This window comes from Chiloscyllium punctatum, chromosome 45 (genome assembly GCF_047496795.1).
Source record: "Chiloscyllium punctatum isolate Juve2018m chromosome 45, sChiPun1.3, whole genome shotgun sequence".
Classification (NCBI taxonomy): Eukaryota; Metazoa; Chordata; class Chondrichthyes; order Orectolobiformes; family Hemiscylliidae; genus Chiloscyllium; species Chiloscyllium punctatum.
Genome location: NC_092783.1, coordinates 34,919,278 through 34,934,535, shown reverse-complemented (window position 1 = coordinate 34,934,535; position 15,258 = coordinate 34,919,278). Strand labels below are relative to the sequence as shown.

Here is a 15,258-nt window from a genome sequence, read left to right as displayed (position 1 = left end):
GGCCTGGTCAAACTGGCCATAAACAGGTTCAGGCAGCAGGCCATGGAGGGGGTCGTTGGGGGGCAATTTCCTGTCCCTTTTCTGTGGTTTCATTTGAGCCCGGTGTCTACCAATACCCTTAAGCTGTTCAGGGAAAGGTGGGCATGCAGGGAATGGAGTGCTTTATTTTTTTCTCCAACTCTATGTTGATTTAATCCCTTCTCTCCCTTCACTTTTTTGATCACGCAGCATTGCCCTTTGATGTGAAGGGCAGTGCTTGTCACTGGCCACTTGGGTGTTTCCTTTCTTCCTGGTGATGTAAATTGAATAAAGATTAATACATCTGTTGTCTTTCACTGTGTCTCACACCTGCACACACACACACAAAAATAGATATAACTAGGAGATTTTGAATCTCCTCAGTTCAGGGAGCTGACTCTGAGCTAGCTGGTGCCACAGTCAGTATGTTCCTGCTGCTATTGAGTCGGAGAGTTTCTTTTCCTTTCCCCTTGTTTAGAAAAACAGAAAAAAAATCAAAGAGCAGGAGTGTGGTCTGCTCCTAGGCCTGGCCAAACTTACTGTAAACTGGCCCAGGCAGCGGGCCGTGGAAGGGGGGGCTTTATGGTTAATTGCCTGCCCATTTCTGTGGTTACAACTTGGGCCCGGGTGTCCCTGGAGAAGGAGCATGTGGGGTCTACTAACACCCCCAAGATTTTCAGGGACAGGTGGGCACTGCAGGGTGTGGAGCGGTTTATTCCCACCTCTGACTCTATCTTGATTTAATCCCCTTTCACTTGTTGATCACGCAGCATTGCCCTTTGTTGAGAAGGGCACTGTTTGTCAACGGACACTCGTGTGTTTCCTTTCTTGCTGGTGGTGGAAAATGAATTAAGATTTATGCACTCATTGATCATTTACTGTGTCCTACACCTGCACACACACAAAAGAAAGGAGGAGTGTCAGACATCCTGTCCACTCTGAGAGCTGGCTCTAAGAAAACTGGATCAGTGTCAAGGTTTTTCCACATGTAAATAAAGATTGACTGGATGATGAGATACTAGCCTCTGCGCAATGATTTCAATATAGTTTGGTAATGTTGGCCAAACAGATTCCAGAGAAATATTTCCCAAGCACTGAGATGAGTAGATATTTATGAAATCTTTACACTGAGCTTAGCCATCAGTTTATCAGCCAATCCCAGACCATGAAAAATTACCACCTGTTCAGTGCCAGTCATTAGAAACTTAGTGATAAGTAAAATCATTCAGAATGTTCCAGCCTTGGCAAGATTTTTGGATGTTTTGTAGAAAATACAGGGAACAAAAACATCCTTTATAATTATGTATGTAGTTGGAAAAATGTCCCTGGGAGGAAAGTGGAAAGAATTAGCAAATTAAAAAGTTATTATTTCGGGATAGCTCAAAAAACAATGATGCAACCGATTGAAATCAGAGTTTTTTCAGTAAACTTCATATTGTAAGCAACCTTCTTCAAGTAGAAGGCAAATGATGATAAATGGTAAAAATAAGGTATCTTTCTATCAGTGATAATATTGATACTTTAAATTTGAGTTAGCTGTCAGGCATGCTATTTCAGTGTAATTATTGCATTGGCAATGTTTATCATATTTAATCTACAGTTAGACTACAATACTAATCAGAAACCCCCACTACATTTTGTTAGATTTCCAGTAACATTGTGATGTCCACTAGCAATTTTATAAAATCAAGCTTATTACATTGGATTTAAGCTAAGTAAAGAAGCATGAGATGAGAAGAATGAGTGTGTCCAGAAAAATTAAGGTATATAGCAAGAAGAAAAGTTTTCTTTTTTCTTTATTTAAAAATGCCAGTATTTTAAAAAAATGCCCAAGTGTAATCCCTTGATGAGTATTCAATATGTTTACTTTGTCTTGGCATAAAGGAAGTCTATATCCTAAATGTCACTTTAGCTTAAAAACGTTATCTGTCATTGTAATAAAATGATCAAACTCTTGCATGTTTTACAGGATTTCAGAGTATTGTTGATGGATGAATACAAAATGTGAACAGCTCTAACAAGGTTATCCCACAGAAAAGTTATTTTATACAAGTGGGAAAAATGCTTTAAGATTGCCTTACATCATTTTCAGACAAGTTCTTCAAACGCTTTCATATTTTCAGGAATCTCCTGTGGGATTACTTATGTATGTTGACCTGGAGGGAAACTGGCCTAATTGAAACAAGTCTAGCTGAATGTGAAGAGTTGAAAGGTAGACCTGGTTATTGATACTGGGGAAAGGATGGAACAGATAGGTTGGGACTGACCAGTTCAGCCCACTGAAATGGATGGGACTCCAACCTGCTCAAGTTTCAGTGGAGTGACATGAGCCAGAACAGACCAGCCCAGACCAAGAAGTTGTTGGACTGTGTGATAGAAGCAATTAGATCTGAATTAAGCTAGGTACAGAAGCAATCTGAAGGAAGAATGCGTTATTGGAAAAAAAAGATATGTAGTTTATTAAAACCTACACTGCTGACCTTAGAAATTGAGGTTGAAAATGCATGAAGAAGCCCAATAGAAGAATGTATGAGCGAGAGTTAAGAGTTGGGTTTCTGAGAGTCAGGAGGTCTCTGCATAAAATTGCATTGGATGAATTTCTAACGGCAATTGTTTGGATGAGGATGTGACTGTTGATGTAGTTTATATGGATTTCAGCAAGGCCTTTGGAAGGTCCAAATGGGAAACTGATAAAGAAGGTAAAATCTCATGGAATCCATGGTAACTTGGCAAGATGAACTCAAAATTGTCTTAGTGAGAGGTGGTGGTAGAGGCTATTTTTGTGCATCTGGAGTCCTGTATTCAGTAGCTTATCACATGGATCAGAGTGTCCCTTATTATTTGTAATAGTCATAAATGATGCAGGTAAGTATCTGGGAAGGATGATAAGTAAGTTTGCAGATGACACAAACATTGGCTGGGTGGTTGACAGTGAGGAGAATGGTGTTAGGTTACAGCTAGATATAAATGGGTTAGTCAGATGGGGCAGATCAGTGGCTAATGGAATTTAACCCTGATAAATCTGAGGTGATGCGCTTTGGTAGAAGAAACAAGAAAAGGGATTAGTCAATGATTGGTAAAAAATGAGGAAGCTCAAAGAAACAGAAGGAACTTGGGGTGCTTGTCCACTGATCCCTGAAGGTGGCAGGACAGGTTAACAAAAGTCATATGGGACACATCTTTATAAGTTGTCACATATATTTTAAGAGCAGGGAGGTCATGTTGGAGCTGTACAAAACTTTAGTTAGGCCACAGTGGAGTACTGTGTGCAGTTCTGGTCACTACACTATAGAAAGAATGTGATTGGCCTGGAGGGGTTACAAAGAAGATTCACTAGGATGTTGCCTGGTGTGGAGCATTTCAGCTATGAAGACAAGCTGGATATGCTTGGGCCTTGTTTTGGAGCAGAGAAAATTGATGGTGGACCTGATAGTAGTGTATAAGATTATGATGGGCATGGACAGGGTGAATAGAAAGAAAATGTTCCCTTTAGTTGAAGGTTCAACAACAAGTTGGCCTAATTTTAAAGTGAAAAGCAGGTAGCTTAGAGGGGATTGAGAAAACTTTTTTCACCCAGAGGCTGGTGAGGGTCTGGAATGCACTGCCTGGGTAACCTCACAACCTTCAAAAAGAAGTTGGGTGAGCACTTGGTCAAACACTAGCCAACATCTCTATCTCAGGCCAGCTGCAGTGCTCTAGTGAAGCTCAGCGCAATCTGGAAGAACAGTACCTCGTTTTCCACTGAGGAACCTGCAGCCTTGTGGACTCAATATCAGATTCAATAATTTGAACTCTCCCAAGTCCTTACTCTAACCACTGCTCTCCTCCACCCCATCCCCCCCATCCCACCCACCCCCCCCCCACCACCCCCCCCCCCCCCCCACCGTGACTTGGCCTTGTTATCAAATAGTCTGCTGTTGCACACATTGGCCATGTTACATTGCCCATAGTGTTCAGGGATGTATATGTTAGGTGCATAGTTAGGGGAAATGTAGAATAATAGGGTAGGGGAATTGGTCTGGTGGGATACTCTTCAGAGGGTTGGTGTGGACTTGTTGGGCCAAATGGCCTCTTTCTACACTTTAGGGATTCTATGATTCAACCCACTGCTAGCCACTAACAATCCCTATTATTAGCTATTCACCCTCCGAGTCAGATCATTATTCACTCCTTTGTCTGTCCAACTGTTCTTCTCTCTCTTTGTGCTCTATCCCCATCTATTATCTACCCCTTACCCCCTCCCCACCCTATCTAATGCATATAAGCAGACATTTTCTTAGCTATCATCAGTTCTGAGGGTCACTGAATCTGAAATGTTAACTGTGATTCTCTCCCTTGATGCTGTCAGACCTGCTGAGCTTTTCCAGCAATTTCTGTTTTCGTTTTGTGTTGGATGAGCACTTGAATTTGTCATAACACTAAAAACTATGGGCCTAGAGGGGGAAGTGAGCTTATTGTACACAGTAGTATACTTTTGGCAGTACAGATGTCATGGGCCAAAGGGCCTCTTCTGTATTGTATGATTCTATGGTTCTATACAAGGGTAACTTTCAGATAACCTGAAAGCATCTGGGAAATTATTTGAGTCAGGTTATGTATATGGGAGTTAGATATAGCTTTGGGCACTAAAGGAATCAGAGGGTATTGGGTGAAGGTCGGAACAATACACTGAGTAGAATTATTCTCTCAGATCATATTGAATGTTCCAGCGGGATAATGGGCCGAATGGTCTACTCCTGTTCCTGTTAATCGTCTTTCTGAGGAAACAACATTCGAAGAACAGCATTTCTTCTTGGAATGATTTGATTGTTTATGTTTATCAGTGCCTCGTTGTTAGTTGACGAGGAAAGAAAGTGATTAGATTGCTTGGTTTCCCGTAGTTAGCCGGTTGGTTCATTATCGCCTTCCTTCTGCTCCCCCTTCCCAAAATACTCGAGGAAGCAGCATTTTCAGGTGGGCGGTTACTTTTGCTTCCTCCAGGTTGACTCCATTTATGTTCCCAGCCCAGTGAAGCTTTAGGGAGGGGGTGGAATGCAGAAGTAAAACTCTCACGGAAGTTTCTGACCCTGCTGAACATTTTATATTGTAGTATATTGACGCCCGAACCAGATTGTGACAATATGCCTTTCGCTTTAAATATCGACTTTTATTGAGACCGTCACTGTTTCTGCCTGTTTTATTATAACCAATGTTTGAACGTGAAACTCTCTGATACTTATTCTCCTGCTGGTTTCGCACTCGCATGCAGGAGTTTTTTTTTCCCCTTTGTTTGAGGTTACGAAGAGGCGTTCCTACTTGGTGATAAGAAGTTTGCATCAGATACTGTAAAACTTCCTGTGTTATTTTCTCGCCTTTTTTTATTGGACGCAGGTAGTCGTGTAGCCGAGGGAGCGCTGATGCAAATGTTTGCAGCTCAGTTCTGATCTTTGCTTCTCACTGTGTGTTGCCAGTGCGGGTGGAGAGGGACCAAGGCGCCGAGAAACACTGAGCTCTTCCACAGGTTGCACTTTCTGCGAAACTTTTGCCACTCGTTGGCAACACATGAATTCCCCGCGTGGGCCGCTGTAGAGCTTCCAAGCAAAGACAGTTCAGACGGGAGAGCGCAATGTCTGAAATGTCAAGTTTTCTGCATGTTGGGGATATTGTCTCCCTGTACGCGGAAGGCTCGGTGAATGGCTTCATTAGCACCTTGGGGTAAGAGATCATTGAACCTAAAGTACTCACACACACACACACACAAACAAAACTGTACTCTCTCCCCGCTATGTACAACCGTGCACTTTGCAAACCTTCAAGCAGTCCGTGACCAACTGTCAAGTAAATATGTGCAAATTCATCAGATCTCTCGGCAACCAGCTCAGTGACTCTACGAGGTCCTAACTTCCGCCAGGTTCCCGTGAAAGCCCGTGACACTTGAGTTGAAGCGTTGACGCCAGTTTGTTTAGAATGAATGTTTTTAAACTGTAGAAGCAGTGTCGCTTTGAATGTATTTCTGCAGTGCAGCTCGGCCTAATTGCAATGGATGTAACTATCAATAGAGCTGATCTTCAGATTTACTTTGCAACAATGTGATCAGAAATGCAAGGCTGGCTGTCCAGTAATGTAGTGTTAATATTGCAGATGTTCTTGGTCTTTTTATCTAGAGTTGTTCCTGGACAAAAGGAAGTTTTATAGAAATCCCTGCTCTCTGAAATCTGTTACCATCTTTACATTTACACTTCCTGCTAACCTGATATATGCGTCACTCTCCTCACTTTCTGACACACATGGCACATTTTGAATACCAATGATTTTTGGAGAATGGGCATAAGCAAGTCCTAGACTTTGGAGTAGTGGTGATTTAAGAACATTCTCTCCAAGAAAAGATTTTGTTTTATCCATGTAGAGACAGCTACTACCCTACTTCCATCACACTTACCCTCTTGAGTAATGATTTGGAGATATCGGTGTTGGACTGGGGTGTACAAAGTTAAAATTCGCATAACACCAGGTTATAGTCAAACAGATTATATTGGAAGCACACTAGTTTTCGGAGCGACGCTCCTTCATCAGGTGATTGTGGAGGGCTCGATCGTAACAGAATTTATAGCAAAAATTTGCAGTGTGATGCAACTGAAATTATACATTGAAAATTGATTGTCTGTTAAGCCTTTTTCACTTCGTTCATGTGTAAATCACAAAACCTTTTTTTAAAAGTTGCATTCTCAGGTTAGCTGTTAACAATGGTAATAGCTAGACAATATGTTGAAGATGTTAGCCCCCTGTGTTCTCTGTCTATGACCTGATGTTTAGATTGATTCTAATCTAAAAAGTGAGATAACAGAGTTTTACATAAATTCATGTAGTTTTTGAGCTCAGAGTTCTACATGAATGTATGCAGTTTTTGAGCAAAATGCAATGTAACTCTGCAAGTACAAATTCACCTCACAAAATATATGTGTGCATGTGGGTCTTTGTCTGTCTGTGTGTGTGTCTATCTGGGGTGGGGGTTGTGAGTGTGCGAAAGTGTGTGTGTGTAGTGAGTGCAGAGTGTCTTAAGTCTGTGAGGGGGTGCATGTGTGAGTGTGGGCATGTGTATGTCTATAAGGGTGTGTGTGGGTGTCTGTGTGCATGTCTGTGTGTACCTGTGTCCGTGTGTATGTGAGAGAGTGTGTGTGTAGGAATATCTGTGTGTGTGTAGTGCAGTGGTGATCACCTGTAATGTGACATGAACCCAAGGTCCCTGTTGAGGCCCTCCCTATGGGTACCGAACTTAGCTATCAGCCTCTGCTCGGCCACTTTCCTCTGCTGCCTGTCCCGAAGTCCACCTTGGAGGATGGTCACCCAAAGGTTCGAGGCTGAATGTCCTGGACCACTGAAGTGTTCCCCAACTGGGAGGGAACCCTCCTATATGTTGATTGTTGTGGGTGCCCATTCATCCGTTGGCGTAGCCTTTGCTCGGTTTCCCCAATGTACCATGCCTCCAGGCATCCTTGCCTGCAATGTATAAGATAGACAACGTTGGCTGAGTCACATGAGTACCTGCCATGTACAAGGTGGGAGGTGTTCCCACGCATAATAGTGGTATCTAATAGGTGACCATCCTCCAAGGTGGACGTCGGGACAGGCAGCAGAGGAAAGTGGCCAAGCAGAGGCTGATAGCTAAGTTCGGTACCCATGGGGAGGGCCTCAACCAGGACCTTGGGTTCATGTCACATTAGAGGTGATCACCATTGCACTACACACACACACAGATATTCCTACACACACACACTCTCACAAACACATGGGCACAGGTACACACAGACGCGCACAGAGACACCCACACACACCCTTATAGACATACACACTCCCACACTCACACATGCACCCCCTCACAGACTTAAGACACTCTGCACTCACTACACACACACACACACACACTTTCGCACACTCACAACCCCCACCCCAGATAGACACACACACACACAGACAAAGACCCACATGCACACATATATTTTGTGGGGTGAATTTGTACTTGCAGAGTTACATTGCACTTTGCTCAAAAACTGCATACATTCATGTAGAACTCTGAGCTCAAAAACTGCATGAATTTATGTAAAACTCTGTTTTCTCACTTTTTAGATTAGAATTAATCTAAATATCAGGTCATAGACAGAGAACACAGGGGGCTAACACCTTCAACATATTGTCTAGCCATTGTTAACAGCTAGCCCGAGAATGCAACTTTTAAAAAAAGCTTTTGTGATTTACACATGAAAGAAGTGAAACTATCACTGTATTCTAACAGATGAAAGGCTTAACAGACAATCAATTTTTCAATGTATAATTTCAGTTACATCACACTGCAAATTTTTGCTCTAAATTCTGTGTTACGATCGAGCCCTCCACTATCACCTGATGAAGGAGCATCGCTCTGAAAGCTAATGTGCTTCCAATTAAACCTGTTGGACTATAACCTGGTGTTGTGTAATTTTTAACCTCTTGAGTAAGGGGTTCAACATGATTTATGTTGTTACTTATTTACAAACAAAAATGTTTATCAATATTTTTAATACGTCCTGTCCTTAAAACCGAATTGTCCTGCATTTGACACAGTGCAAGCTCAAAAAAAATCCTGCTTGAAGAACAAAATAGTGGAAATTATAAATGGTCTGATCCACGATAATTAGAGAATTAAAAACTGGGAGAATGTGATGTCCAGATAAAAATCACTATTTCTAGTTTACATAAAAGATCATGATAGCTTGCAGTGGTGCACTACAGATGTAACAAATAGCATAGGACGTATGAAATAAACTTTAAAAAAGCAAGATTTGTATGTATATTTCATGATCTCAGGATGTCTCAAAATGCTTATGTCATCACTTGTAGAAATTGGAAGATCCAGTTTGTGCATAGCAAGCTCCTGTCAACAGCATTGTGCAAATGACTGGATAACCTGTTTTAGTAGGCTTCTTTAAAGCATAAGCCAAATGCTGATGTTGAATGTGGCTCCTTGTCAAACAGAAGCATTTTAACTTACAAGGTTCCAAAGAAGGGGTCATTAACAAAAGTGAGAGAACATTGAATTTGCATCGCAGCTGAAAATTGTTTGGGAGATAGGAGACCGAGGGTGGAGATAAATAGGCATAGTCTGTTTGAAAGCCATGACAAAGTGTTTTCTCCAGGCATATATTTTGATCCTATAATTATTCACCATATTTATTCATGATTTGGATGAAGGAAAAGAGATTTGCCTATCCAAGTATGCTGAGTACATTGTTAGTAAAGGTAGTAAGTAGCACGTGTGCCCTTTTTTATATTTACTGGTTGCTCTCCTGTGGTAGCACAAACTAGAACTCTAGATGCTATTTGACCACCGGAAGATTTCCAACATTTTCTGTTTATATTTATGATTTCTAGCATTTGCACTGTTTTGCATCTGTGGCACTCTGGAGTATAGTTATTACCGAAGACATAGCTTCAGAGTCAGAGGTGTACAGCACGGAAACCAACTTGTCCCTGCTGACCATATATGTTAAATTAATCTAGTCCCATTTGCCAGCATTTGGCCCATATCCCTCTAAACTCTTTCTATACATATACCAATCCAGATGCCTTTTAAATGTTGTTATTGTACCAGCCTTCACCACTTCCTGTGGCAGCTCCTTCCAAACGTTGATCACCCTCTGTGTGAAAACATTACACCTTAGGCCCCTTTTAAATCTTTCCCCTCTCACCTTAAACCTATGCCCTCTAGTTTTAATTTAAAGAAAATATTTGTTCATGGGATGAGAGCATCACTGGCTAGGCTAGCATTTATTGTCCGTTCCAGATGGTAGTTAAGAGTCAACCACATTGCTGTGGGTCTGGAGTCACATGTAGGACAGGCCAGGTAAGCAGGCAATTTAAAGGACAATAGTGAACCAACTGGGTTTTTCCTGACAATTGATTCATGATTAGTGTGCTGCTGGAAAAGCGCAGCAGTTCAGGCAGCATCCGAGGAGCAGGAAAATCGACGTTACAGGCTAAAGCCCTGCATCAGGAATGAGGGGCTTCCTGATGAAGGGCTTTTGCCTGAAACGTCGGTCTTCCTGCTCCTCAGATGCTGCCTGAACTGCTGTGCCTTTCCAGTTCCACTCTAGTCTAGAATCTGGTTTCCAGCATCTGCAGTCCTTGTTTTTTCCTAATTGATTCATGGTCATCATTAGACTCTTAATTCCAGACTTTTATTGAATTCACATTTCAGCATCTGCCACAGTGTGATTCAAACTTAGGTCCCCAGAACATTATTGACATCTCTGGATTATAGCCCAGCAATGATATTGCTAAGCTGTCACCATGTTTGACATGGCTTGGATTTTTTAAAAAAAACTTCTGTAGCCTTAACTTAAAGCTACCTCAATCAACAAATTTTCATGACCCTCCTGTTTTATTTACTGAAGTAAGTAGCAGTAGATTGGCATTTGTCAATCCAGAACTCTACTCTCTTGAGGACAGGCTAGATGTTGAGATGAGAAAACCCTTAAAATACTGTCAAATTACTGAAATATGATGTTTAGAATTACTGTGTTTATAGATAAAATGTACCATGAGTGCCTGATGCTAAACAATGTGAGCCAATGATTATTCTGCAATTTGTTCCAGTTAGCTTGCCTGAACTGACCATACAACTGAAAGTTCTAAACTGCTATGCCATGTGATTTTTATCTGATTATATATGTAAGGACTTTGGGGTCTTTAAGTCCTTACTCATGCAATCAAAGCAACTGGAATAAAAAAATTCTGGCCTTACATGAATGATACCATTGTGGAGATATAATGTGTGTTTCATAGCAGGCAATGGCAAACTGTATTCAATTAATTACTCTATCTGACAATATAAGGAAGCTTATGTAAATGTAATTACATTTACTATTACAATTGGTCATGATTATCCAGTATTCATTAATATTAATATGATTTCCTGGGCATATAGAATCATGGATCAGTTTGAATCTGTGCTATTTAGGAAGGAGAACATAATTAAGAGGAAAAATGAAAGCCCTATTTTGTGGAATAAATGTCTCAATTGTCTGTATTAGTGCACTCTACTTGTATCATCATGAACTAAAATGATGAGTCATTGGACATGAATGCAGACTTCTTTGAAAGACTTATAATTATATTCCAAAGAAAAATTCAGAGGCATATAAAACATTTGTTGCTGAAAAGGGGAACTATGAAATATAAAGCACGCATTTAAACAGTTTTAAAGGAAAGTAACACAGCATTCACAGATTGACAATTGATCTTCTGAAGCAGCAATTTATTTGGGAAAGTTTGTAGATTTTTCACGCACAGTATTTCTGATCACAATTATCCCTGCTAGAATTTTACAAGTTAAGCTGTCACAGTCAAGTTCACCGACTTATAATTGGTTGAATGTTTTAAATGTTCTAATTTTCCATGAATTTAGCAAAATTATAGGACATGTAAAGTATTCTGAAGTTCTGGGTAGTATCTGTTTATATCGTGGTTTAAGGATTTTAATTAAGTATAATTCTTTTTGCTAATGTTAGTTTTTCAGTTCTAAACACGTTGGGAAGTAGGAGCAAGAGTAGACCATTCAGCCCTTTGGGCCTGCTGTGCCATTTTAGAGCATCTACGTCAACACTATCATCTTCTCTTATCCCCATAGTCCCTTGATGGATTTAGTATCTGGAAATCCCTTTAATCTACACAATTCCAAAGTCTCGCCACCCTCTGAGTGAAGAAGTTCCAACTCATCTCGGCTATAATAGGGTTTGCCACTTGTTCTGAAACTATGCTTTAAAAATGTAAAATAACATTGTTTTCTATTGATGGCATAGTTGTTAAATGTGATGCAACATCTGATACAAAGTTCTGCAGACTAGGTAAGGCTCACTTTCATTTCTGGCTGCATTGGATTGGCCAATACCTGCAAGAGCAGCAAGGATATTATAAACAGTGTGTGTACCTTTGGAGGAATGGGTTGGGAGAGCAGGTGGAATAGGGGAAGCAGCTAAGAGAAAGGCGACTTATTGAGGAAAGGTGAGAGAAAGTGATGGAGGGAATGAAAAGGAGACAAAGGGAGATGGACTGAGGGAGAGAACGCTAGGAAGTTAGAGAAGAAAGAAGGGATGGAAATTCCAGGGTTTTCAGTTCTTACTGTTACTCATTGATTCCTGCTGGAAAGTGCATATGTCTTTACATCGGACCAGAACTAAATTGGCATGTGAAGAGGAGAATTTTCTAAGCTAATTGGTGACAGACTGGGAGACAGGAATGCTGGCAAATAGTTGGAGGGGTATGTCAAGAGGTCCTGACATCTGCCTGCTGCCTTGTCATATTGCCAGTTATGGTAAAGTTGGTTGCTCAATTGCTGACTGGATGGCCACATCCTTACTCTGTAGGCATTTTACTTACAATGGTCTGTCGTTGCATGAGGAGACAGCCAATGAAACCCTTTTGTCTCCCAGTAGGTTTATAGGGTGGAAGTCTTACTTTGTTGGCACTCCATGTTATACCAAGGTGCCAACCCATCTTCCCACCCTCTAGTGACAATGGCTGCACTGTCAACAATAGTGCCCCCAACTTCACATTAGCTTTTCAAGAGCACCTTACAATTAAGTTGCTCTCTCCCTGGCGTTGAAGATTCAGCGATAGCCATCACTTATAGTGGAGCTGCTGGCCTACTATTTGGGGTGGCTGCTCTGAGAGTGGGGGAAAGCTATGTTGCCAATCGTAATTAGTAGCTGCCAGTAGTATGCCACACCAAGTCATTTTATTGGCCAAATTTGTGGGTTTCTGATTTAGGCTGTGGTGTCAGGAATTCACCATCATCCACAAAATTCAAAGAGAAAAACTGCTGATGCTCAGTGTTTGGATTCACACTTGAGAGGATGTTCACTCTGTACTATGACCTAGTATGATTATTTCCCAACAGAGGAAATTAATCATATTGAGTTTCAATGGTCTTATTCATTGTGTGTAAATCCTAACAAAAATGAATTATTTCTCTTTCTGAAGTATTTGCTTGTAAGGTTACAACATAGATATAAGTAGATGACAAGGTACAAAACAATTTCTTATTTGCTTTTTGCATTGGCCTGTCTGAATCTGTGTATGTCTAAGTGATCTGTAATATTACAACAACCTTGAACTTGTTTAATCTTTAAGTCACAATTTTGATAAGATGGAACAAATTAGTTAATAATAATCTATAAGTAGTGAAGTGTGCAGTATAAGGTCATTTGAACTTCTCAAAGGGGACTCGGGTAAAATATATAAAAGTGTTAGAATCCACAATTATTTTCAATCTATGATTGGAAAATTTTATGTTATTACTCGACTTTCTTTTTGCCTTCTGATAAAAATGTCTAAGTATGGTCAAATGTTTCACTGTGTATTTGGTGCAAAGCATATTCATATGGTCATATTTTTGTGAATATCCAGCACTCATTCACATTGGAATTTTGTTCCTTCATCTTGTAACCTTTTACTCTGATTGACGATTTAAAAATATTACGATAAATTTGTGTAAACCATGTACTTTGAATTAAATTGACTGAAGATGCTTTCATTTTATGTTTTCAGCATGGAGAGTTTAATGCATGAAGCAATAGCCTCTTTTTGATTTACCTTTAGTAGAGATGAGGTGCTTAAAGAATGTGATGGACAATATTTTTGTACATAACCAAAAATCTGGAGTTCTTATTTCTTAAAGACTGATGAATAGAACATGAATATTTCAAGGAGTTAAAGTTGTAGACTTAGAACTGTGAGTTCCCAACCTAGAGGGACAGGATTATAAAATTTAATTAGCTGCCAGCAAAGTTTTTAATAGGAGTGGTTCTATGCTACAGAATAGTATTCTTGTATTGGAATTAACTGAAACTAATTAATACTATTTCATTGAAGAATAGAGCTGAGAGCTGCACATTAAGATGACGCGATATCTTGGGGTTTTGGAATCCCAAGGTGGTGTAAATGTCATCACAGCAAAGGAAAAACTGAAACCAAAACAATTGAAAATTAATTACTCATGAAATAAAAACTTGAAATCAACTCCAGTTTGTTCGACTTGTGTTCTGGTTACCCCAGTACAGGATATAACTGTGTCTTAAATGCCCCTGAAAATGGCATCTCTTAATTTTCCTGGCTGGTTACCTCAGACATTTGTTTCTTCTGTTACGTGCCCTGAATTTAAATCTAAATCTGAATTGAATGCACAATCAAAACACTCTGGCGTTTCTGGAGAGTGCAATGTGGAGAATAATGAATGACCTTAGGAGAAAAACATTGCCAAGCCTTGCCAAGCTGGTCTGTTAGATTTTGTTCATGTTCCATTTTCACAAATGAAGACTAACTATTGCATAGGATTAATGTAAAACCTCTTTCCTCTTCTATCTGTTAATAATATCTTTTAGTTTTAAAGTACCTAGTTGTCAATCAAAAATCTGTGAACCAGGAAAAGGACTGACCAGTTTATTTACTTTTATTTTGCTGCTCTATATATTCGTTTGATTGCTTAATTATTCTAATAATCCGTGAATGAATTTCATTCAAAGTACCCATTCCTTTCCCACACATTTCCCTACCCCCTCCAGCCTATACCTGCACTCATCAGTTTGGATGAAAGGAGACATTGCTTTATGTCTTTATTGTTGCAATTTGATGGAGCCACGTTTATGGATTGACATTAAAGATTTAATGCCATCACTTTTGGCCAGTTGGCTGAGTAATAAAGTCACTGAAAAATTCAGAGTGTCACCAGTCACAAAAATATGTACTTATAAGGAAAAATCAACCTGTTTCTAAATTTTCATTCGTGAGGCTGGCATATTTATAGGATCTGAAAAGAAATGCATTGGAATTGGAGGAAAAGAGAGTGGAAATATACCAAAGTAGTTTGTTGACCATATGGCATCTGAAATATATCTTTTTTCAAACTAGTTGACTGATTGATTGAAAAATTCTCTAATCAAAGGACATAGGATTTTGATTTATAGCAAAGAAATTTTAAAAAGCTCAATAGCTTGATTCAGAAACTAATTTTAACTTTAAAAGGCCAGTATGGATTTAATTGTGAAGTTCTTTACGGTTAAATTTTTCTGAGTCTTGACATTTCAATATGTAATTGAAATTGCTCATGAAATTCTATTTCAAAGTAATGGAGTGAAAATAAGTTGAATGATTCAGCAAAACTTGTGTATTCCATAAATTCTGTGCATTCATAATGGAGGTCAATAACTCATCCATCTTGAGTTGTGATAG

The 15,258-nt window shown here is 39.8% G+C and overlaps 1 protein-coding gene across 3 annotated transcripts in view; it reads left to right on the top strand.

The window, feature by feature from the left end:
• Positions 1-5,042: 5,042 nt before the first annotated feature.
• itpr3 (inositol 1,4,5-trisphosphate receptor, type 3) overlaps positions 5,043-15,258 on the top strand; it is a 269,802-nt gene continuing 259,586 nt past the window's right edge. For all 3 annotated transcript variants that reach the window (XM_072563528.1, XM_072563529.1, XM_072563527.1), the window contains exon 1: positions 5,043-5,712. In XM_072563528.1, the coding sequence (XP_072419629.1) occupies positions 5,624-5,712 (89 nt within the window). In that variant the 5' untranslated portion in view covers positions 5,043-5,623. The remainder of the gene's footprint in view (positions 5,713-15,258) is intronic.